This window comes from Dromiciops gliroides, chromosome 1 (assembly GCF_019393635.1).
Source record: "Dromiciops gliroides isolate mDroGli1 chromosome 1, mDroGli1.pri, whole genome shotgun sequence".
Classification (NCBI taxonomy): Eukaryota; Metazoa; Chordata; class Mammalia; order Microbiotheria; family Microbiotheriidae; genus Dromiciops; species Dromiciops gliroides.
In genome coordinates, this window is record NC_057861.1 from 549,965,082 (window position 1) to 549,991,717 (window position 26,636).

The 26,636-nt window shown below is 36.8% G+C and overlaps 1 protein-coding gene across 4 annotated transcripts in view; it reads right to left on the minus strand.

Moving 5' to 3' along the window:
- The window catches only part of ECPAS (Ecm29 proteasome adaptor and scaffold), a 149,723-nt gene that overhangs the window by 32,730 nt on the left and 90,357 nt on the right, over positions 1-26,636 (minus strand). For all 4 annotated transcript variants that reach the window (XM_043976179.1, XM_043976176.1, XM_043976177.1 and 1 more), the window contains 13 exons: positions 26,187-26,409; positions 24,594-24,685; positions 21,908-22,042; positions 16,711-16,873; positions 16,052-16,224; positions 12,929-13,030; positions 11,657-11,780; positions 8,679-8,824; positions 8,109-8,163; positions 6,825-6,939; positions 5,841-5,909; positions 4,722-4,839; positions 4,253-4,420 (listed from right to left, as the gene is read on the minus strand). In XM_043976179.1, coding sequence (XP_043832114.1) covers positions 4,253-4,420; positions 4,722-4,839; positions 5,841-5,909; positions 6,825-6,939; positions 8,109-8,163; positions 8,679-8,824; positions 11,657-11,780; positions 12,929-13,030; positions 16,052-16,224; positions 16,711-16,873; positions 21,908-22,042; positions 24,594-24,685; positions 26,187-26,409 — 1,683 coding nt within the window. The remainder of the gene's footprint in view (positions 1-4,252; positions 4,421-4,721; positions 4,840-5,840; positions 5,910-6,824; positions 6,940-8,108; positions 8,164-8,678; positions 8,825-11,656; positions 11,781-12,928; positions 13,031-16,051; positions 16,225-16,710; positions 16,874-21,907; positions 22,043-24,593; positions 24,686-26,186; positions 26,410-26,636) is intronic.

Sequence of the window (26,636 nt, forward strand, 5' to 3'; positions counted from 1 at the left end):
TCTCAGTTGAAACACTAGCTGTGTGACCCTGGGCAAGTAACTTAACTCTCATTGCCCCACAAAAAACCAAAAACAACCCAAAACACCAAGAGTCTATGTCCTTAATTTTCCCTTCATTAATCTGTTTGTGCTTCTCATGGAATTGATTTCTAAATTACCTGTTCTGAGCTGAATTTTTGATCAATTTTTATGCTATTTTAAAAAATCATGGGGGCAGCTAGGCGGTACAGTGGATAAAGCACCGGCACTGGATTCAGGAGTACCTGAGTTCAAATCTGGCCTCAGACACTTGACATTTACTAGCTGTGTGACCCTGGGCAAGTCACTTAACCCCCATTGCCCCGCAAAAAAAAAAAAATGCTTGTCCCATGTCAGGTTTTTTTCCTATCATTTCTCACTCTTAGTAATATCAATTTGTGGCGGAATTAATGTGGATGGAAGCAGTGTCCTATGGTAGTAATAACCCTGTTTCCAAACTCAATGCATTAGCTCCTCCTCATGATTGTTCTGTTTTTATTGGCTGTGACAGCTTATCTCTGACAATGGAACATCCCACTATTCTAGATACCAGCTACCCTTAGGAATTCACATGTCATATTCCCTCTTCTCTTGGGCCAGAATGTTGTCCACAAAGGCACAATCCTCTCTGAGGCATGGTCTTCCAATAAATCACCTTCCCCCAAATTAAACCAACATGAAATCCCTATGTCCCATCACAGGCATACATTTCTGCACCATGGGAATACTCTGCCCCCCAATACTTTTCAAAGGAACCCCCTCATCTCATTACACTCATGTTAATACTTCTGCCTCTTCCATCTCTCCCATATTTCCGCAGCCGTTCTTTGTGTAGAGACTAAAGCCTTTGCTGTTCACCTATGCACTTGAAAGGTATTTATTACCAACTATGCTCTCCCCCTTTTTATGCACCCACACATTCTGCAATTGTGTCCCACTAAATAACTTGAGTCATCTGTATGGGGGTTTCTGGGCTTAATTCTATGGTGCTCCAGTTCTATTCCTCCACCTTCACTTCTCTTTTCCTTTTAAATTCCATTTGCAGTTTTATTCCTTTGTGTATTTTTTTATCTAGAAGGTCAGGGTTGATTTGTTGTTATTTTTTAAAGTAACCTTTCTTTCTACATGGGGTAATTTACTTTATGCCTTATTCTTTCTTTAGTAATTATATTTATTGACCTTCCTTTTTATGTTTTTTGATATGTTTGCATGTTGAATATTCTCTTCATGTCTTTTTGTTTTTAATTCTGCAAATCTCTCTCCTCTGTTGAATGTACATCTTTTTTTTAATGATTAGGTTCAAATTTGCAAGGCATATCATTTTTGGATGTAGCTTGAGCTTCTCTGCTTATTCCATTCCCTTGTGCAACTCGTGGGTAGGGAATAATTCTGTACTACTATTCATGTCTCTCTCTAGGCTACTTGCAGAAAGAATTTGATCTTTGTCATTAGAATTATTAAATTTAACCATTCTATATCTCAGAGTTTAAACTATAAGGGCTTTTTCTTAAAGACAATGCTTTGTGAACTGTATTCAAAATTTCTGGGCAATTTTCTAATATTATCTTCTGCACTGTAGTGTTCAGAACTTTTATTTGTCACATTCTTCTGGGAGGCCTATGATCTCTAAGTTGTCTCTGTATCTTGTGTTCAAGGGCGATGGCTTTTGTTTCTATTGAGATTCATTTTCATTCCAAATATCTCCTCTTATGAAATTTTATTTCTCTTTTGAACTATTTAGAAATTTCTTGTTCTCTTGGGATTCCACCATATCCTTTGTTTCATTAGGTTCACTTGGTTTTATATTTGTTGAGGGTTTAGTAAACTAATCCTTCTAGTTTTTTAGTGTCCTCTCTGTTGATTTATTTGTGCTCTGACTTTTCTTATACTCCCTTGCCATTTACTTTCTGATTACTCCCCCTCCTTTAAAGACTGGTAAACATCAAAGACTGGAATGCAAAGCTGCCTCAGCCTTCTCCCACAGAAGGGTAGATTTATAGTTCATCAATTTTAGTGATGGCCCTAAATTGTTTCTAGGGGGACAAGACTAACCTCAGTTCTATATCATATCCCTTTTCCTTTAAGTCTGGGATCTGTCATGTATATATAGAAAGTTAACTTTATCAAGGAAATATTAAAGGTGAAAAGATTTCACCTGATTGATAAGTTTCTTCAAATATTCTTTTTATGGAGATGATTATAATTATTTCAGTAAATCTAGAGTATTACTATTAAATTCAACATGTATTTATAAATATTTATCAAGGGCCAAGCATACATTTGTGACAAATATTTCTGATAAGTCTGCCATCTCCAATTCATAAGGAACTGATACAAACTTAAAAGGCCAACATCTAATAAATAATTGTTTAAAAGGTAGGAACAGAATGAAGAATAGAATTAAAATATACATACTGAAAACAATAATGTATAAAAATTATAATGGTCTCAAAATCCACAAAAATGATAAAGAGTTCAGGACAGGACAGGTCACAGAGACCAACAGATAGTTTTGTTACTATAATATAAACAGTAATATAGTTTAAGAAAGTACATATTATGGAGCTTAAAGTTTCATTTATGAGCTTTTTTATTCTTCCATGTATATTTGGTTTTTGCTGCTACTAAATCTGAAATTTAAAAAAGATATTTTAAAATTCAAAAGAATCATATAGGATGACATGGGTTCTATTTGGAGGTAATAACTCATACTTTGTAGAGATCCAAGGTGTCAAAACACTATTTTTACTTATAAATATCTTTAATTATACCTGAAATGATTGTTTCTCCCTATAATCTTCAATAAAAAGTGTCCACACACCTGCTACACAGCATTTATCATCCATAATCCATTTGAATTAAAAAGGATTCCATGAACAAAAAGGTCACAGTGCCCTAACTTCCTAACTTTTTTTTTAAAGGGAATGAGCTATTGTTCTGGGAAGGATTTTTAATTTACTACTGTTCTAAATTAATAAAGAAATTGAAGGTCAGATATTAGCACTTCAAATAGAGCAACATACCTGCTATCATTTACTTTTCTTTAGGTTTTTTACAGAAAGTAGACAGTGTCCTAAGCCTCAAATTTAAAACTATGAATCTTTAATGTAAAGGCCCTATGCATCTAATAAAATTTTTAACTAGCTGGATAGTCAATCAATTTGACATAGTATGTAATCTCTGATCTGCTTTATGTAAAAAGACTTGTGGGTTTTGTTTTTTTAGTACCTCTGAGTATCATTATAGCCTATATTAGTTAAAGAGGAAATTTCTTTTTTATATTTTTGTACAGTTGTGTTTCTAGAGCACATAAGGGCAAGGACTGCAATAATTCTTTCAATGATTTAAAATTATAAATCTTAAAGGAGGGGACGGCTAGGTGGTGCAGTGGATAAAGCACAGGCCCTGGATTCAGGAGTACCAGAGTTCAAATCTGGCCTCAGATACTTGACACTTACTAGCTGTGTGACCCTGGGCAAGTCACTTAACCCCTATTGCCCTGCCCAAAACAAACAAACAAACAAATAAATAAGTAAATAAGTACACAAGTAAATAAATAAATAAATCTTAAAGGAATTATAATGGTTAAGTGCCTATCAAGTGATTTTCTTTACAGGAACAGGACTACCAGTTGCTCTCAAGAGTCAAAATCTAGGACCAGGAGCCAAGGATTAAGAAAGTAGTACATTTATGGAGTACATTAGAGCTGACAAAGCACCTTCCTCAAAGCAATCCTGTGAAATAAATACAAGTACTATTAACCTCATTTTATAAATAGGCAAACTGAGGCTTAGGGAGGTACTGTGAATGGCCCATGGTAACAGTGTTAGGATTCCAATCCAGGTGTCCTGAATCCAATTCATTCCAGTCTCTTTCCATTAAACCAGGCTGCCTCTCATATGACATACTCCAACCCTTTATTTTGCCATAACTATCCTCCTACCTCTTTTTTTTTCCCTTTCCTTTCCTTTTTTTTTTTGGTGAGGCAATTAGGGTTAAGTGACTTGCCCAGGGTCACACAGCTAGTAGGTGTTAAGTGTTTGAGGCCGGATTAGAACTCAGGTCCTCCTGAATCCAGGGCTGGTGCTCTATCCACTGCACCACCTAGCTGCCCCCCTCCTACCTCTTTTAATGAATGTTTGTTGGGTCAATAAATTAATTTAATATATTGCACCGGGGAGATAAGGGATCTAAAACATTTGATTAATACAGAAATTAGTACATAAATACTTGCCACAGATTTGTCAATGACCAGTGCATTCCAAATACTTGTCATAGCCTGACGTATTCCAAGATTTGGATCAAACTGATAACGATAAAGACGTGGGACCAATTGAGGCAGGAAAGGAGCCAGCTGTTCTCCTGCTTTAGTAGCAATCACATTAAAACCAAAAGCAGCTCCCTAAAAAAAAGTCACACAAAAAAGAGAAATGTGTGCTAAAGTGAATCACAAACATCTGGTATCAGAAGAGACAGGCCAGAGAAAATACACCTGCCAAGATCTGAGATCCCCCAACATTCAAGTAAGGGTAGCGTGAAGTAGTGTCTAGCAGCTTTTCCCAAACTGAACAGTATCTGAAGGTAACAAATAGCATTCTAGTCAAATATTTCTTTAGAAAATACACAGCACCTTAACTGCCGATGTAGCAGATTGAACTTAGAAGAAAATTAAAACTGCTTTATTGTAAAGAGCAGCAGCTTACCTTCCTAGAGTTCCACATGGCATGATGGTTGGCTAAATTCATGAATTTATAGACAAGATCTGGTTGACTAAGATCACTTGCCAGAGAACAAAGTTCTTTATAGGTAGAGAGACCCTGGCTTGGGAAACAAAGAAAAAAGCAGTAATCCACATCTCCTAATTTATTTATTTCTTTTAAGGCTACTTGTGTCACTAACATTGCAAATACTATACATATAGTTATCAAAAGCCTATCTGCCAAAATTAGCAAAAACTGAGAGTTTGGGTTAAAAAAAATGAGACTTTCATATTCACTTACATTTTTATACTCATTTATACTATCATCCCAAATCCATTGCAATTCAATTCAATTTAACAATTCAACTATAGGGAAAAAAAACACCAACCCATGTATCAACATCATAGAAAAATATAGCCAATTCAACTCACCAGAGTGACAAAGAAAGCATTTTTCATGTTATTTGCAGATACAGTATATATTATAAAATTTTAAACTATAAAAGCAGCTCTAGAGAGAACAATTAGTTGAGCTGAGGGTTGGGGAAAAGAAGACATATGGCAGAGAGGAAGCCCTACTGAGAAGACAGCAAATGGACTGAACAATCAGGCATAGGACAGGCTGCCTGTTTGGGGTAAGCTATGCGAACAGCTGGACTGTGGGAGAATTTCAAGAGCAGAAAAACAATGGAGAATGAGTTTCTAGGTTTGGCCTGGTTTTTCTTGATGCTGCAACACAAACTGAGGAAGGGCTCTGAACGAAGTTAATCACCAACAGTAGGGAAGTAGGAAGGAAGAGACTGGTGAATGGTGAAAGAGACAGGGACAGAGCTGCAGTGTCAGCCAAGCAGGGCTCTAAGAAGAGTAACAGCAGCATAAATTAAATTAAGAGAGGACTGCGGTTGATGGGGAGGGCACTGTAAAATTTTAAATGCAGAACTGGAGGAATCTCAAATAATGAGGTTTAACTGTATCATAAAAGAGCATACACTGAACAACTTTAGGAGTATCCTATTCTGCTAATGTTTGTGGAACTGTAAAGAAACATCATGTATAAACCTATCTCCAATGAAAAGTGATCATATTTAGTTTAAAAGATTGAATTCTAAGCTATTAGACTTACCCATCTGGTGTTTTGCCAAGGGATACCCCCTGGAATACCACAGTCTCGCCAGAAACCTCATGCTTAGTTCTAGAATGCAAACAGAACTGGCCTTAGATTTTTTTCCCCCCCACACTGGTTAGTGTCTTCATTAGTATGAGAGGGGTTTTTGTTTTTTCCCAAACAGATTTTTCTTGAGTATACTGCAGCAAATACTTCTGAATGCTAACTATGTACCAGATATACAAATGTTAACTTACCATTTTTATTTAACTAATCAACTCTAAAAAAATACAGAATGTTTAAGGTGCCTTATTAAAAACAGATTTCATTAAAACTACACTGAACTGTGGACTACTGAGGATAAACTATGCTTCCTAAGAAGGACAGAATACAACAGGTACCAATAGTCAAAATCACTGTCCTTTCTGTAGGGGGACAGTTTTAACTGTTCTATCACCAATGATAAGATGAAATCTTCTGGAGTCATGTTCTGTTTACTTGCTCTCTCCCATTCAACTAACCGAGCATAATTGCTGCATTTTTCAAATCCAGTGTTCTAATTTTCCCAGTAGCTACTGAATTCTTTTACTGCTGCGTTTTTCTCTAGCAAACAGTATTAACTGCAATTTCTACTTGGTATAATAGTTAGTGTTCTAGACAACATAATAAATGCTATGTCACTTAGAAATTATGTAATATACAATGAAAGGAAAAGGCCAATTTCCCTGCTTTCAGAGCACAATCTGGTTGTTAGTACATTAACTCCCCAGACTGTCCTTCAGAAATGCAGATAGAGCACCATCTTTATAACTTTCATTCTTAGAGGTTTACCTCCTTAGGGACTGACTAGTACAGAGTTATTCAGTCAGTAGGTGTCAGAAGCAGGATTTCAACCCCAGGTCTGATGCTGAGCCTATACAGTACACCACATTTCCCTTCTAAGTATCTGCATATATACAAACTAACATCTCCCCTCTCTGTACTCAGTTTGATATACCTCACCTTTTCCCAGTCATCAATGTTTCTACAAGTGTAGACACCAATTCCTGTTGATCTTGTTCACTGCCCAATTCATAAACCAAACCAAGGCCTTTTGAAGCAACATCCTGGCTGAGTTCTACAAAAAATTTTGGACAGAACCATGCTATTTTAGAGATACTCACAGTACAGTAAATGCATGTTAGAAAGTTAAAAATTTATTTAAATAAGCCAATAACCAGTCATAATACATATGAACGCATAGTATTACAACATAATTGAGTTTATTATCATTAATAAAGCATTTATTTGTCTGATTTAATGTATATAGTTTTTGTACTGGAAAATTTAAGTGAGTACTACATAGAAGCAGTCTCCCTGGAAGGTCAGAATTGAAGATAACATTGACATGGACATATCCAAATCCAAATCATTACACCCAGAAACAAATTTCTATATCCTAAAGAAATCAAATTCAGATTTTCACCCAGGCTAACTAAACTTGAACATTTCCATATAAAAATTATTTTAAAAAGTATATGGGGAAGAAAATATTCATAAAGGTCAAGAGAAACATTATGCACTCCTTTTCCTCTCTCACTTCTTTGTAAAAACACATTTGCAGGGGCAGCTAGGTGGTGCAGTGGATAGAGCACCAGCCCTGGATTCAGGAAGACCTGAGTTCAAATCCAGCCTTGGACCCTTGACACTTACTAGCTGTGTGACCCTGGGCAAGTCACTTAACCCCAATTGCGCCCCCCCCCCAAAAAAAACAAAGCCTGAAGATAATAGCAGGACTGATTAATTAGTGTCTAGCCTTTCAAAGATCCAAAAACAAAAGTCAGCTTAAAAACATATTTGCAGAATAAAAGACAACTGCTATTAGAATTATAAAGAATAAAAGAGCACGTTTTATAGAAAACTTTTTCCCCCTCTAAACACTTAAGTTTTCTTTGGTATGACTATATCAGGTGGTTTTTTTTTTTACTTGTTTGCCTTTTTAAAATACAGATTAAAAATTGTTTTCTTTCCTTCTTCATATTCTATCTTGAATTTAGGAAAAAATGTGAAGTACAAAATAATTCTTTCTTTAATAAGAATGAATGAAAGGGGGCGGCTAGGTGGCGCAGTGGATAAAGCACCAGCATTGGATTCAGGAGTACCTGAGTTCAAATCCGGCTTCAGACACTTGACACTTACTAGCTGTGTGACCCTGGGCAAGTCACTTAACCCCCATTGCCCCGCAAAAAAACAAACAAAAAAACCCAAACAAGAATGAATGAAAGCCTACATTTACCAACTACTTACCATCATTATCTGACAGAATTGAAACAAATGCACTTTGAATCTCCTTGAGATGAGACTGGAAGAAAAAAGTAGACTTTACTTGCTGGTACATAAATTTTCACACAAATGTGATTCCTAGCTCTCAGACTGGGGATGATTTTGAACAATGCCAAATATCTTAGTATTGTCCAATCTAGACTCACATCCTTGATACAACCTCTAATTAAACTGACATGCAAGATTGTAGGGACAAGACACTACTTAGATTAATTTTGTATCAATCTTGTCATTGTATTATCTTGCATTTCTCTCTCTCTTTAAAACTTCTTATCCCTAACTCTGCTTAATCCTTCTTTCTCATGAAGTTCTTCTAATGTAAGTAATACCTTCAAGATTTCAGAGGCCTATCAAAATACCAGGACCATTCTTTTCCCTGTGATTGGTTAATGGCCTCCATTTCATGGTCCCATTTTATTATAAAGATAAAACACTGTGCCCCATCTATATATACCTCTAAATTAGAAATATCACATTGGGTTTCAATAGATTTGCTCACATTTCTAGCTCATGATGATGGATAATGCTGCTTACCTTGATTTCTTTATGAGTACTCAGCTTCTTCACTAGGGAAAGGAGCCAGATGCAGGCAGCCTGCCTCACATGGGGGACGGGGCTGATAATGTGCTTATTTAAAATCATGTCCAACACCCATGGAACCACATCATTCACTTTGGCTTCTATTGGATGTGAACATTGTAGAGGTAGGGTAAAAAAAAGAAAAAAAAATAGAAAAAAGTATTTTAACTGTTTTAGTTATTCCTTATTATCCCTGAAAAAAATGAATTTGAAGGTAACATTCCTTGTGAACTCTGATTAGAGTGATCAGTGATTTCACTGGCGTGGGGACATATTCTCTTGCATTGATGCAATTCACAGCATCTCTTAATTTCTTACTTATAGTAATGACTATAAAAAGTTCACCACACGTGGCCAGCTTTATAGTGCTGGGCTTTCCCACATTCTGTTGGAATGATGTTCAAATGAGAGACATAGTCTGTCACTGGATTCATCTAGAGTAAGCTCCATACCAGCACAAAGAAGTGTTAGAGTCCGAGAATTCCCACACCTTCACTCATTCCCAATCCCTATGAAACTAAATCCAGACTAATTTAGAACTCCAGACTTCTCTAATCCATGCTGCCTTCTCTCCCATCTCTGTCCAGTCCAATCCAACCCCCCTCCCCAAGTCCCATTCCATGTCTGCACCTTAGCTCACTTGATCCTCTGGATTTCCTGCCCTATAATTAACAAAACTCCCCTTCATTTTAGACCTCTTCTAGTTCTCACAGTCCTAGCCCCATCAATGATATTTTATCTCTGGCCTTCCTTTTCAGAACTTCTTCAACATTCTCTCATACCCATCAACTCAAAGGTCCCAGAAGTAGAATCTGAATATTCCGTGCTGATTTATTATTCCTTGGTGATTTATTAAATAATTAACATTACTTACTGCCTTCCAAAATACTAGATCATCAATTCCAGAAACAATAATGAGAAACTCTTTTAAACTATAAAAATACCTTTGGTTTACTTTACAAGGAGAAAGAATTTACTCCATTCTTCCATGTAGGATGGAAAAGGAAACCATATTACTTTCAGGGGAAATTTAAGTTATCTGCCAAGAGTCTTCTATGCAGAAGGTACTTAGAAATAGATACCCTGGTTAAAACAAAATATGTGATTCCTCCCTCTCCTAAGTGGCAAATGTGAAATGGATATTTATATGTAAAGCAATTTTTTAAAAGAGTGTGAAGAAGGAATGTCACTACTCTCACAGCACTGACCATTTTTCTCTTTCTACCTTGGTACTCTAATTCTGGCTTCCAGGACACTTTGTACTCTCTACATCTAAAAGAACTTCTTCCAACTCACACATTCTCATGGTTTCAAGTGCTTCATGTATGTCTGCTGTGGAATTTATAGAAGAAATCAGAGTATAGGGTATAGACCTGAAAAAGAATCATAGACTCCTCACTTTATACATGAGAAAACTGAGGGCCAGAAAAGTTAAATGATGCCCAGGTCACACAGGTACAGGCATTACCCACCTGCATTCTGTACTTGTTATTATCCAGTTTCTAAAATTTCCACATCTGTGTACTGACAATAGTTAAAACTGAAGCTGGGAGGGAGGGGGACAGATGGAGGAGGGAAGAGGCATTTTCTCCATTGTAATTAGGAATACTGCAAATCCACACTAGATCCAAAAACTTGATTAGAATCATCTTCAATTTTCATCTTTTACTTCTAAAAGACTTCTCCAAACTACGCCTTCTTTTTTTTCACCTTTTACCCCAGGTTTTAAAACTTTACTTTGATATTTTTGTAAAGTTTTATTCTCATAATAAAAAGCATCTAAACAAACAAACAAACAAAAATAGGCGTATCTGCGCATTACAGTTTGCCAGGATCTTGGTCTGTCTGCATTTGATTTACTCTTTGTTAACTAGATTTATTGTAATCTGCCCCAGGTTCTTCTTTTACCACTGTGTAAGGTCTTTTCATGCCATTAAAATCCAAACTAACTGGAAAAATGAAAGGAAGAAGCTTTCAATTAGTGCCAGTGAGTTTTGTTTTTGTGATGTCGGGAGGGCAACGTGTTCACTAAATTTCATCCAGGCTCTGCATTTTACATAGATCAATGGCAAGGTACACAGCATAGTGTCCAGCAAATGCTGGAAGGCATTCTTGCATTACGATTCATCTGTTGGCTTCTCTTTTCCAATAGTTTCTTTTGCAGGCAGTGGGGTTTTCTATTGTGCTCCCTTTCTTCAGTTTAGACTTTGTGGCATTTCTGAATCTTCACCACATTTGTTTTCTTAGAGATGTCTGCAGATGAAGCAGTGAGAGGCAGGCATCTGGCTCTGAGACTGCAGCTCTGCACTTCTGCCCTTCCTTTACAGCCATACAACTGCTACTCCAGGTCCCTTCATCAATGAATAAGCAACCTGCTAACTAGCCTCACAGCCTGTGTCCTTCTTTTAGCTCTATATACTTGATAGGTCAGCAACACAGGAGCATGGAAACCCCAAAGCCGCCAGTCAAACCTCCCAGAAGATTTCCCACAGCCACAAATTCTAGGACTTTCCACTGTTACTTATATGATTTTCTCTTTTAGAAACAGACACACAAAATGGGTGACCCCTAAAGCTGGGAGTTATTTCATAAACAGAGGTCTTTGAAAGGTTTCTGAATTGGCGATAAAACTCCAAACACACACAGCAAATGTTTGGATATCTAAGGTAAAGCTGGCTAGATTTAAATGATACTCAGCTCAAACGTTAGTTGATTATTTCACTTCTCAGGACTAGAGACTGACAAAATTTGTCTTCATGTTCAAGTCAAGTTCTTCAGTGTGCCTGCCTCAGTGGTTTCATAAATTCCCCCAGGCCCTTACAATTCCTCTTACATGGAAACCTGACATCCATATGCCAGCTGAACTTTCAAAGTGAACAGAGAAAGAGAAGCCTCTGCCAGAGAATCAGAAGCAGCTATTGAGGAAGGCTCACCAGCAAGTGGTGCATACTCTTCTTCGGTGACCAGCCAGGCATCACGAGCAGCCACTGAACTTGTGCCGATTGCAGCACTGGTAATGGCTTCACCAACAGTAAACTGAAGTTCTATTTGCTTTGCCTAAAGAATAAAATAAAATATAACCATGATAGATTCCAGGGGTGAAGAGAGTGTTTCCCCAAATGCAGAAGTTGTTAAACTAACAATCCTGTAAGGATTCCTACAGGATTATTGTTCCTACGGGATATAAAGATACTGAAATCTTGTTTTCTCATTGTGTTTGATTTTCACTCCATTTCCTAAGTCAGTTCTTTATGAACAAATCACTCCTTCCCTGACTGCGTCTAAGTTCTACTTAGCATGCATTCATTTTTAAACTCAGGAGAGAATCAAAGTTAACATTTCTTCTCAGAACCTGAGAAATTGTAGAGGATTGCAGGCTTGGCTTGTGAATCTAATCATATCAACAATTATACCAATTCCTGCTTCCTTTGCCACTCTTTTTCTCATGATGATTAGAGTAAAGGTGGGGAGTAAGAGGAAGAGAGATACCAGAGATTAATTTTAATCCTTTCTGGAAAAAGCTTAACACGATTGCCATACAAGAGTTAATCATTTAAAATAATTTATAAAGATTATCTCCTGGCTTACTGGTTACATTTGATTGTCAAAATAATTGCTTCAATTATTTGAAGAAAAAGCTGACAATACAATTATTGTAAGCTCTTAAGTTATTTTTACCAAAAACCATTTAGTAAACACAAATTACATTCAACCACTACAACATTTCAAAAGATGAATCAGTGTTTTTCAATATACAGTGTATATACAGCCAATGAGAGGGGAAAAACATGCAAGGAAAAAAGTAAATCATTTAAAATTCCAGCTCATGGTACTTAGTAACTGGAAAATTCAATGAAATTGCACTAAGGAAAAAAAGCCACATGAGTTTAGGTATTAATGTTTTTCTGTATAAAAAAGCAAAGAGAACTTTAATCAAATTCCCTTATGGACAGTATTACCAAGATAAAAATCAAGAGATAAATAAAAGAGCAAGATTAGGGGGCCTTAACCCTTTTTGTATCACTGATCACTTAGTCTGCTGAAGCCTATGGGACTCTTCTCAAAAGAATATTTAAAGACATAGAGGATTACAAAGGAAATAAATAATATTAAAATCTAGTAATCAATTTTTTAAAAAACATAATATTTATGGACGCCAGGTTAAGAATTAAATTAGAAGATTCAAGATAGTAGTTGAAATTTACCTCAACAGAATCCATGAGGCCCTGTAAAATGAGCTTCTGGTGAGGAAAATCTCCATCCCCAACTGGAAAATAGCCCAGTGTTTGGATTGCTCGTTCCTTCATCTAAAAGGAGAAAATTTCTTTTTTTTAAAAGCACATACAGCTTTATTCTTAAATACTGAGTTTCAAAAGTTTCCATAACTCTTATAAAGATGCCTAAGTTCATTCCTAAGTACCCAATTTCATTAAGCCTGAGCTACTTGCTTTGGAATTAAAAGGAAAATAAACCCTAAAACTTAATATATAAAATTAGCTTTATATTAAAGAAAAGAAAAAAAATGTGAGCACTTTACTCTAGATTTGCTGAATTAAAAACTTGTATTTCAATCTTCTAATTTAATGGAGTAGTGGACTGTGAGTCAGCTTCAGGTGCCAGGAAAAACTGCTTTCCAAGTCCTGCCTCTCACATAGTCTAGCTGTGTGACCCCAAGACAAATTGTTCAGAACTCCATCTCTAAAGCTAAAAGCTAGATGTACAGTGGGGTGGAAGCCCATTACAAAGTGGATGGAGGTCTGTATCGCTAGGAGGTTCTTTTTCTGTTGAAATAATAAATTAGTCCAAAAAATAATTAGGCATATGCCACTGCTTTGTAACTGCTCTAATAGTTTAACAATCTAAACTACAAAAAGACTGTAAGAAGATTTTCTTTTTATTAAAATCATATTGATTCCTATTTTAGCTCAGAATTTTTTATACTTTTATCTGTAGGTTTTTTATTCCTTTGAATATACATTTAAAATAAAACCTTTTAAAAAAACAAACAAATGCCATTTACTAGTTCTCTGAAAGAGTGCTCTAACAGTTAACTGAGACATAGACTCCTTAAAATAACCAATCTGGCTCCAGAAGTTAATTGGCCTAATCTTAACAGTATGAAAAAACAAAACTTTAGGCTGGTTGTGATTTTTAAATCTTTGTAGAAATCTCAAGTTTGAAGTCCTTCCTTATGAATCAACAGGCATGTTATCTACACTTGGTTTGCCCAAATTGAGAACAGGAACTAGTTTTGAAAAACAAGTTGTACATAGAAAATATAAGTTACAAACATCACAAATGCAAAATATTTATCTAGTTCATTTCTCACTCCTTTTCACATAATGCATATCAGCAGGATATCAGAGCTACAGGGGGACTTAAAGAGTATATTATCCAAATTGCTCATTTTAAAGAAGAAACAACCTAAAAGAAGGAAAGTGACTTACCCATCATTTACTATTTTTTGTTTTTGTGGGGCAACGAGGGTTAAGTGACTTGCCCAGAGTCACACAGCTAATAAGTGTCAAGTGTCTGAGGCAGGACTTGAACTCAGGTCCTCCTGAATCTAGGGTCAGCGCTTTGTCCATTGCCCCACCTAGCTGCCCCTATCATTTACTATTAAGAGTCCTAAATTAAAACCCAGGCCTTCTTACTACAAATACAGTGCTTTTTTTTGGTTTTCATCTTAATTACAGAATAATCAATTAGCTTATTTAGCATTATTAACATACTTTGTTTATAGGTAACATGTCAGTTTGCTTCTTTAATTTTCCCTCTCCCCCAATGTCCACCTATTTATTGCCAAGTCCTGCTGATTGCACCATTGCAATACCTACTTCTTTTGTGTTTTCCTCCACTCTTAATGGAGTCCTCCAACATTCTCGCCATTGTTCCCTCTGACCTAGATTACTGAAAAGGCTATTTTCTAACTGAGCTTGCTACCTGTAAAGTCCACTGAGGGTACAATGAGTCCTTCCAATGTGGATGGAATTATCTTACTCATACATCATTATGGTTAAGTCAGCTCGTTACTGTACTCTGCCTACCTCTCCTTTCTTTCATAATCTGGCTCTGACCTAAATCTAACCTAATTTTTTACAATCCTTCTTTTCATAGAATGGCTTGACCACAGTTTATGTGGTTAACCATTTCAACCTGCTTCCTCCCAACTCAGCCTTTGTCATCTCCCATAACTGGAATGGACTCATGGCTTTGGGCATTGTCTCTGGCTGTCCACCCACCTTGGAATGTTCTCTCTCCTCTGCTCCACCTACTGACTTCCTTGGCTTTCTTTGCATCCCAGCTAAAACCACACTATCTACAGGAAGCCTTTACCAACTTCTCTTTATTCTAGTGCCGTCCCTCTCTTAATTATTTCCTATTTATCCCATATATAGCTTATTTGCGCATATCTGTTTACTTGTTGTGTCCCCCATTATACTGTGAGCTCTTTGAGAGCAGGGACTGTCTTTTGCCTATTTTTCTATCTCTAGTTTTTAACACAGCGCCTGGCACATAGCAGGTGTTTAATAAATGTTTATTGACTGACTTCCATTCCCCAAACCCAGATACCATCTCTGACTGCTGAAATGCCATCAATTCCTCCATGAAGCCTTCCCTGATGCCTCTAGAAGAAAGTAATCTTTCCTTCCTCAAATTTCTTATAATAGGTTATCTTCATCTGTTCTACATTCATGAACTTGTTCTGTGCTATCAAATATGGAAACGACACCATGGATCTCTCAGATGCAAACATTCCCTCCAATGATATAAATCACAAACCACCCATGCCTGACCACCCTGTACCAATATTGTCCATGTTCTCCCATAAATTCACTTTAGAGGGCTGAGTAAGGACAGTTTCTACCTAATAATGCAGAGACTTCCATCGCTTCTGTAAGCTGCCCATCTGTTATTACTTGCCACATCATATGAATAAGCCACCTACTTTTTCAGTCAGATAGCTCTGACAACATCCTGTAAGAAACTTCTCCTGTGTAATTTCTTATTGCAGCCTAAGTAAGCTCACCATATGCCTCTTCACTAACCTTTCCGTGGGTGCCAATTTCAATTCTTCAGACACTGTAGTGTTCTATGACTTATACTCATACAGCAACACTGGAAGAATGCTAGTATTAATGTTAGCACCTTTGTTTCATGGAGAATCATGGGATTATTAAAAGAACTTTGCAATTTCCCAAAGATAATACACCATAAGGTCTTCCTCTTGTTTAATTCCAGGACTGAGTTTTTTGTTTTGTTTTGTTTTTGCTAATAAAAATCATAGCACTGAAGTGGAAATTGGAAAAAAAAACAAACGTTCTTGCCTTGTTTGTTTCTTTGCTAGAAGGTATTCTGTTGAGTAAACTTTCTACAAGATGGAGTTTGGTAAAGCCAGATCCCTCATTGGGAATGGGGAGAGGGCCGTTTCTACCAATTTCACCCAGGGCTGTAGAAGCAGCAATGGCCAGGAGAGGAGAAGTGCTGTCCAAAAATGAACCTGTCAACACACATAAAACAACATCAAGAGAACATTCTGTATTGTCCTGAAATTGAGGTGTATTTGAAAGCATCATTTAAAAACATACCAAGTTTCTAGTAATAAATAGCTTTAAATGAATGTGTATATGTTCATACTTCTAAAAAATTATATGTTATCAGGCTATGGAGTACAGTGAATTTTTAAAAGTTTCACTGTTTCAAACAACTGAATCTTCCATTTGGATATCTCAATGCGAAAAAATTATGAACAGTAGCCATGTATGGTAAAAGTAGAGTACTAGCATAGTTAATAAAATTACAGAATAACCTTTGGATAGAAAGACATTTCAGCTTAAAAATTTAGTCACTTTAAGGCAGCTTTCTAGGGGAAAAAAATGTACCCTTTTAAAGTGTCATATCACAAAAGAAAATGAAAACACCATTTAAAAAATTGAACATTAGCAATAAAAATGTAGTTGAGTCAGCATTTTAAAATGTCAATTACCTATTGTTTCAGTTGTACTCTGAATAAGCTGTTCTTGTTCTGGTAAAATTGCAGTATTAGTCTCTGTGTCTTGCAGCTCTGCCACTTTGGTTTTCTTTTTAGCCAAATAACGTCCCACTGTGAATCCCAAAGCAAGCAAGGATCCATGCTGTATTTCTGGGCTCTGAAGTTGACAATAGGACAGCATGTCACTGTCATACTTTCTCATAATTTCATTTAAATTATGCAAGTACATATTATGGCTACTCTTCAGATTAAGGATCAATAGAATAAGGAATGAAAGTTCTCCATAGTCATTTTTAACTTTACTTGCCTTTAATTAGACAGGCCTAAAGTACAAATGTGATTAAAAAAATGAATTGACATAATTATAAAATAAATTCTCCCAGGATGAAGAACTCCAAAATAACTTGATTCATTATTGGATCATTTCAATAAGAGTTATCTGGATCTGTTACAGAATTAGATTCTCTAACATCATCTGATGGTGACCCTTTGACAACATTCCCCTTGTAATAATATCAGCAGGAAAGGAATTGTCACAATTAAAATTAAGGTAAACTGAGGAAGAAAAGTACCAAGCATAATCAATTTATTAGCAAAGTGTGAATTGACCAAGACATATATAGGGTCTCAGCCTCCTCATCAATAGCTAAGACTGTGAGGTAGAGTTTATAGATCATTTTTATAGATAAAAGGAGGAGGTTGAGAGTAAAAGGTAGCATCACAGATGGAAAAAACAAAGTTACTATCTAGAGATCGGGTATGTAGGGCTGGCAACCACCCCTCTTTCCATCTTGTTGCTGACTATTGTGTCCACCAGTAAAATTAGTTAGTGGTACATGGACAATAATCCAGACTTCCATGAAGAACAGAGATAACAGACCAGACTTCCTTAAAGGACAACTAATGGGAAAGAAATAACAGACTTCCTTGACATAAGAACAGACCACTGATTTCACAGAGAAACTCAACTTCTAAATGTAAACTTAGAGACAATGAGCTATTTACAGGAAAGTCAAACTGCAAGACAAAAAAAAGCATGAAATGTTCAATGTTCCCTATATTTCATCAGCTACTCAAGGGTATCTAACTTAATATGCTAAGACATCTTGTGTGGTCAACAAAAATGTTTTTTGGGGGGAACATTAACATGCTATTGTATTCTATTCTAATTCCTCTATTGCCAACAACTCATTCATTCTATATGTCTCTATACAAAAACCATCAAAAGACAATATAATCAGGGCAGCTAGGTGACGCAGAGGATAGAGCACGGGCCCTGGATTAACTCCTGGATTCAGGAGTACCTGAGTTCAAATCCGGCCTCAGATACTTGACACTTACTAGCTATGTGACCCTAGGCAAGTCACTTAACCCCAATTGTCTCCTTAAAAAAAAAAAAAAAAGACAATATAATCAAAAAAGGATAAGGTAAATAATGAGTATCAAATTGTCAATTGTTTTTTGTTTTGGGTTTTTTTGCGGGGCAATGAGGGTTAAGTGACTTGCCCAGGGTCATACAGCTAGTAAGTGTCAAGTGTCTGACGCCGGCTTTGAACTCGGGTCCTCCTGAATCCAGGGCCGGTGCTTTATCCACTGCGCCACCTAGCTGTCCCCTTAAACCGTCAATTGTTTTAAGAAAAAATGCACAAGAATATTTGTAAAACAACAACTACATCTAGCTATTAGGAGCAATTCTTAATGATTCTAGTAGCATTACATTGGACTATGCAAAACAGAAGGGAGAGCCCAGATGGTAAGAGTAGCAAGAAACACATCGAGTTTCCCACCCAAACTCCTCCAAACAGACCTAGAAAAATCACCAGATCGAATCTTGACAGGGAAATCCAAGAAAAAGTCACAGTGAGTCCTTTTTCTAGTCTAGGTTGGCAGAGAGAGAAAGAGGTCTGCAGACCCTGGGGAAAGGGTCTGGCTAGAAGCATGGCCCACATGAAGCATTCCTGTGCATGGGGAGAAGCTGTGCAGAAGGACCAGAGGAAGTCTTAGAGCCAGACCAGGGCACCCATAGGGACATTCTAGGGAACCACGATAGCTTTATCACCCACTACCCAATTGTGGGAACGGTAAGCAAGAGACCTGTATATAGGGGTAGCATTGTCATAAGGAAGTTATAGAAGGCACCAGGAAATGTACTGAGAAAGAGCAAAGTCCCCAAGCAAACAGAAGCTATGTGGCTCAGACCACCAAGGAGAAGAGGAGAATCTCAGTTCTAGCTTCTAACCCAGTCTGAAGCCAACAAGGCGCCAATAAGGCTTCAATAAGGCTGTAACAAGGACAGAAATACCAGACCAAAGGGAAGACTACAGTTCTGTCACTGTGAGCTAGCAGAGGTTACCAGCTTCTTTTTTTTCTTTGGTGGGGCAATGGGGGTTAAGTGATTTGCCCAGGGTCACACAACTAGTAAGTGTCAAGTGGTTAAGTGTCTGAGGCCAGATTTGAACTCAGGTCCTCCTGAATCCTGAATCCAGGGCCAGTGCTTTATCCACTGCACCACCTAGCTGCCCCCACCAGCTTCTTGATAAAAGCTGAATCCAGCAACAGTCTACTGTTATTCACAACCAAATTCAAATCAGGAAGCTGCAGAGATCAGACCGGGGAAGATAGTGATAAGACTTTGTCCTGATTCAGAACACTGAAAGCTTGCAGGTCCCCAGCCTGAGATGTCCTTGAGAGCCTAAAATAACACAACACTCAATAACTTAAGAAAACAGCAACAGGTCAGCCCAGGGAAAGACTGGCCTTTCCCTCAGAAATATGTAGAGCCCAGACCTACCATAAAATTTTAAATCAGAAAATATTATGGAATATCATAAAAATAAAAAGAATACCAACATAAAAATCTATAATGGTTGCAAGGATGCAAAACCCACAAACCCAGAATAAGAAAATGACTTAAAAACATCTATAAGTAAAGGTCCCATGAAAAACATAATATGGGGGAAAATTCAACTAGAATTCCTAGATGAGAGGAAACATTTTCTTTAAAAAAGTTAAAAATATTCTTATAAATGGAATGAGTGCTAAAAAGAAAACCTAGTAAAGAAATGAGAATTATAGAATAATTGGAAAAATTATTAACAGCTGGGCACAAAAGGTAGAAAACCTTGCCATTATAAAATTCCCAGAATATTAGAATGGGATTAAATAAAAGCCAATAATTCCAAAAGATCATAAGAAAAATCAAAACAAAGTTAAGGGAGCGGCTAGGTGGTGCAGTGGATAAAGCCCTGGATTCAGGAGTACCTGAGTTCAAATCTGGCATCAGACACTTGACACTTACTAGCTGTGTGACCCTGGGCAAGTCACTTAACCCCCATTGCCCTGCAAAAAACAAAAAACAAAACAAAAACAAACAAAAAAAAAGTTAAAAGACTTTTTTAAAATGCAAAAAAAATTTAAGTTATCTCATAGCAGAAACAACTGACCAAGAAAACAGATAAAAGAGAAAACATTCTAAGAATCACTGGCCTACCTGAATGCCACAAGCCAAAAAAAAAAAGTCTAGACACAATATTTCAAGAAATCTTTGTAAAAAAGAAAATCTCCTAGAACAAAAAAGCAAAGCAGAAACAAAAAGTCTCAGCTAATCACCTCCCCAAAAACCTCTAAAATGAAAACTCTCAGGCACATTAGAGTCAATATCCAGAGCTTTTGGGTCAAAGAAAAAAATACAATAAAAAAAAGCAACCAAAATGAAAGAATCCAAGTGTCAAGGAACTACAGGCAGGATCACATGGGATTTAACAACCACCACTATGAAAGAGCAGAGATCTTGGAACAGAGGAGGAAGGCAAAGGATACAGACTTAAATTCAAGAATAACTTGCCCAGCGAAACTGTGTATAATTCAACAGAGGAAAAAAAATGGACCTCTAACAAACTAAAGGATTTCCAAGCATTGCTAATAAAAAGACCAGAGCTGTGTAGAAACTCTGAAGTTCAAAAATAATAGTTAAGAGGAACATAATAAAGGTAAACAAGAATGAATAATGGAGTATAATAGAAGATGAACAGCAAGTGGGACACTACAGCTGGATTAGATTAAAGAGTGCATGGAAGGGATTAAATTGTAAAAAGACCAGAAAGGTAAGAGGGGGGTCAGGTTATTAAGAGCTTTGGATTCCAAACAAAGGATTTTATATTTGATGCTGGGAGTAATAAGGAACTATTAGAATTTACTGAATAAAGGAATACCATATTAAGACTTATGCTGGGGGGCAGCCAGGTGGCACAATGGATAGAGCACTGGGCCTGGATTCAGAAGAACCTGAGTTCAAATCTGACCTCAGACAGTTGACACTTACCTGGGCAAGTCACTTAACCCCCATTGCCCCACAAAAACAAAAGAAAACAAAGACTTGTGCTTCAGGAAAATCATTTTGGCATTTATGAAAACATTAAGAGATATTATCATCAAAATGTCCACAGATGGAGGCAGCTAGGTGGCGTAGTGGATAGAGCACCAGCCCTGGAGTCAGGAGTACCTGAATTGAAATCCGGCCTCAGACACTTAACACTTACTAGCTGTGTGACCCTGGGCAAGTCACTTAACCCCAATTGCCTCACTTAAAAAAAAAAATGTCCACACAGATTATCTGAAGACTTCTTCAGTACAACTTGAGAATGTCTTCTGGTACATTTTATAGAGGGATGGTACAGAAGAGGGGAAAGAATCTGGAGTCAGACCACCTACACTTAAAACCCTGGTTCTATCAATTCTGATAGAACTTTTGGCAAGTTAAAGGAACAGGACCATATGACTTTTAAGGTCTATTACAGCTCTATGAATCTATGAATGTACATTTAATATACATGCTGTATCTATACATGAGTGCACGTGCGCACACACCCACACCCGCACCCACAAGAGCTTTTCTTTTTTCTTTTTTTGTGGGGCAATGAGGGTTAAGTGACACACAGGTCACACAGCTAGTGTCAAGTTTCTGAGGCCAGATGTGAACTCAAGTCCTCCTGAATCCAGGGCCGGTGCTTTACCCACTTCACCACCTAGCTGCACCCCTGCCCCAAGTGCTTTTTAAAACCCTTAAAATATGAGACAGGTGAAATACATTAAGCACATATACGGATTTCTCAAAGTTTACTTGCTAAGTGACATGATCAGAAAGTTACAATGCCACATATTTTAAAAAGGGTGAACAAAGTTGATTACATACATGATTGTCCTTTGTAGTCTTCATAAGGTGCTGTATAGTTGACTTCAACTCATTTCCTGACATTGTAGATACCACCACTGAATAAAATAATGCCACCAATTCCCTCATCTCTTCCTTATTAGTATTCATAAGACTCTGAGAATTTATAGAAAAAGGGAATAAAAGATAGCTAAGAATTACCCAATGTGACACAAAGGTTTAAATATATTTTTATGAAATACAAGTACAAATTATTTGATATAGTAATTTGAGTTAAACTGCACTTGAAATGTGAAAATAAATAGATTAAAAACAAGATAAATGATACTTGATGTAGTATTCTCATCTTATTTGGTGCCTATAGGAAAAATAATTATTCAACAACTTCTTCCAAGTGAAAGACTACCAAATAACAGATTATAGCACAATCTGATAACTGGTAAATAACCTTTGCACCATCAATTATTAAGGAGTAAGAACTAATTTACTTTTATATCATCAGTAAAGTCAAGTTACACAACAGGTAACCATAAAGAAAAAAACAGAAAATACTGAAAAACTAGAAAGGTAATTAAAAATAATAAAACAAAATAAATTTCAAAGTATTTTTCTTTTTTAAATTCAAATCACTTCCTGGCCATAACTATGTTTCAATAAATACTGACACTACTTGGGGCAACAGGTTACTAGGGTGCTGTAGGAAAGATGAAATGGCCCTTCCTAGAAGACAGAGCCGATCAAAGTTCCCATACTATATTAGTAGTCAGACCAAGCCTATGTATAGCCAATGCACTTCTGACCTATTTGACTTGGGGAGACTCATCCTTAAAATATACAAATTAATAAATAAATTTTTGAAAAAATAAAGGGTGAGGAGTTGGTAGATAATGAAACAAGAAAAAAGTATCAATGAAACATTTTTGTAACAGATGAAAATTTGAGGAAATTCAGAAGGAACACAGATAATCAGGTAAACCGTATTCTGATTGTGACAAATACATTCTTTAAAAAACATACATTAGGGGCAGCTAGATGGTGCAGTGGATAGAGCACCGGTCCTGGAGTCAGGAGTACCTGAGTTCAAATCCGGCCTCAGACACTTAACACTTACTAGCTGTGTGACCCTGGGCAAGTCACTTAACCCCAACTGCCTCACAAAAACAAAAACAAAAACAAACAAACAAAAAAAAACATAACTTCTTTTAAAGTTCAGTTACATATACAATCTTTTCTTCTTATCTCTGTATACTGAAATGTTTACATGTTAATTTCATAATAAAGAGAAACAAATTAAAAATAGAAACAGAAATCTTTTAAAATTTCCAAAATGTTTTTACAGATTTACACTGCATAACTCCATAAAGCCTTCATTAAGTCATCTATTTCATTCTGACTCATTTTATTCCCCACAGAGACTTTTCTTATCACCTCAAATTCTCAACTAGATTACTCTCCTGCTACCAGAGGGTAGCTATATGATACATTGATTCAAATCTCACCTCAGATACTTACAAGGTTTTTGACCTGGTGAAAGTCTCTTACCTCTCTGCTTCAGGTTCCTTAACTATAAAATGGGGAGCATAACAGTACCACATAGTAGGTACCTGTTTCTTTCCACCCTCTTCCCTACCACTTAAAACAAATGACTTTACTAAGAAGAATGAAGCCATCCTTTCTTACAATCCTCAAAATTTCAGTATTACCCATTTTCTTTCATCTTGTGAGAATAGAAAATGTATCTGTCATATGTGTACTATACTATATCCCTCCCCAACGCCCACCTCCCACTTCTTCCTTTGCTAAGTCCCTCTTAGAGCCTCCATTTTGAGGAGGGGCCTAGGACCAACCACTTTTATTCCACCTCTAGCTCTGTTCTTGACTCCCTCTGGATTTCAAAAACATGCCCCATGTGCCATGTACCTTCATCTCCCATCCCAACTCCCTGCTTTTCAATTCCTTTCATGTGCTGTCTTACCCCATTAAACTATAAGATCCATAAAAGGAACAGGGACTGTCTTTCTTTTTGTTTAGCAAAGGGCCTGGCACATTGCACTTAATAAACCCTCCCTTCATCTCTTCCTTTTGTTAATTTAAAGAAACATGGGATTCTGACTGGGAAGGAATTTTACAGGCCATCTAGTTCAGTACCTTAATTTGATAGAAAAGGAAGTAGAGGCTCAGAGATTAAGTGACTTGCCCCAAATCACATAGATACCAAAGTCAGAATTCCAACTCAAGAACTATGACTCCAAATTCAATGCCCTTTCTAATGCAACATGCATGGTGCCCTAACAGGGGTTGGTTTTTTCCCAGTACCTTGTTCCAACAATCATTCCTTCTCTCTCAAAATCTTTTCGATTGATTCCTTCCCCTCCCTCCATAAACATACACAGAACTCCCCAGCTCTAAAAAAGTTTTCCTGTAACCATTCTATAATCAAGCAACCTTCACCAATTTCTGTCTAGCACTTCAACATCAAACTTTGTGGAAAAGTATTAATAAGATTCCTTCCAATTATAAGATGACCTAAAAGTTTTTTGTTTGTTTTTTTAATGGTAGGAGACATAAAGAAGAGTCAGAAAAGTCCTAATAGGAAGAAAAGTCAAGTGAGCCAAACTTGAAAAATATTTAAATTTAACTTAAATAAGTTAAACTAACACTTTCTACAGAATCATCAGAATCAAAAAAATGCAAGCATTGGCCTTACCTTTATCCAGTCTGTTTTGTCTACAAATTTGGTTGCCAATTTTTCTGGATAGACGGAAACAGCTTCCAAAAGACAATACATGACAGGCAATCCTGAACAGAAATTCAGAATCATATTAAAAACCATCAGAACCAAAAAGTACATATTTCATCATATAATCCCTAAATTCTCTCAAAATTCTTTCAAGATGATCACTATAAAGTATGTTGCTCTAAAGAGGAATATGTTAATATCTCTGAATTGCACATGACAAGTATCACTTCAAGGGTCAAAACTATTGTGACTTAAGAGGCAAGCTAGTTGACCCAATAGATAGAACAACTAGGCTTGCAGTCAGGAAGACCAGAGTTTGAATCCAGCCTCAGACACTTTTCTAGTTATGTGACCCTGGGCAAGTCGAATAACCTCTGCTAGTCTAGGTTTCCTGATCTGTAAAATGGGGATCATAATAGCACTGCCCTCCCAGGGATGTTGTGAGGATTAAATGAAATAATATTTGTAAAGTACTTAGAACAGTGCCTGGCACATAGTAAGCACTATACATATGTAAACTATTATGTTGTTGTTGTCATTGTCACCATTGTCATCATTACCATCATCATCTAAATAAATGTCAAAGAAACCAAGAGAACGGAGGTTCTTATTTGACATCTTTGAACTTGTGTTTTCAATGTAAACGGTTTTCTCTGTAATTGCATATATTTTATTTTATGCATTTAAAAGTATTTTAAGGGCTTGGAAGAAAAATGGGACCAAAAAGGTTCATATAAAAGAAAGATTAAGAATCTAGAATTCCAGGGGGCAGCTGGGTGGCGCAGTGGATGGAGCACAGGCCCTGGAGTCAGGAGTGCCTGAGTTCAAGTCCAGCCTCAAACACTTAACACTTGCTAGCTGTGTGACCCTGGGCAAGTCACTTGGCCCCAATTGCCTCACTAGAAAAAAAAAAAAAGAATCTAGAATTCCAGGGGCAGCTAGGTGGCGCAGTGGATAAAGCACAGCCCCTGGATTCAGAAGGACCTGAGTTCAAATCCAGCCTCAGACACTTGACACTAGCTGAGTGACCTTGAGCAAGTCACTTAACCCTCATTGCCCTGCCCCCCCCAAAAGAAAGAAAGAAAGAATCTAGAATTCCAGTCCAAATGTATAAACGTATTTTTTTTCCTTTTGTCCATGTAATGTCACTATTATCTTCACATTGGAATTAATTTATTAATTACTATGTAACCCGATGATTCCCCAAGAAAATCTCTTCTTTTGGGTCGACAACTCCCTTCCTTTCTTTGGGAAATTTGGTTTTGCAGCTATACTTTAAAAACTTTAAGACTCAAACATGACTTTCATCACCATGAAGGACAAAGGGAACTTTCATATGACCATTTGATATGAGACACCACATAAAATTTTGGAAAGAGGATATCAATACGGATCAAAAACTAAGATTATTTTAAAAAGTTAATTCAATGCATTTGAGCATAAATTGAATATTTTCCCTTTAATTTCAAAAGTGAAATATGACAATCATCTAAATTACTTTTTTGGGGGGTTTTTCATGTTTGACCTTTATTGTTTTTCATTAGCACTGAGGTTTCTCACCTCCAACACCTGCTAACAGCTGCTGAAGAAGGCCAATATAAATCTGTACTGGGTTGTTTTCCCCACTCTTAGAGGAAGATGATGGTGTTATGTGGTTGCCAGACATTAGGTTTCGTATGTAACGACCAATTGCTGGGGCATGGTCTTGCATATCCGCCAAACTCTGTGAGGTGGGAACCACACCTGCACTGTGAGCAAGACACATCCGCAAATACAGGACTATCTGAGGAGAGAAAAAAGAAGACTCTAGATAAGCTACTCAGGAAAGGTAGAGGGAGAATAAGGCTTCCAGCTTATTCTTCCATTTTCCTTCATTAGAACTTAAATTTCCTTAAAGAAGCTATGAAAAAATGACCCTGAAATGCCAATTAATATTATTTCAAGCCATCAAAATTTGTTAAACATAATTAACAAATAAAGCATGCAATTTAAAATTACAGTTAAAACCCA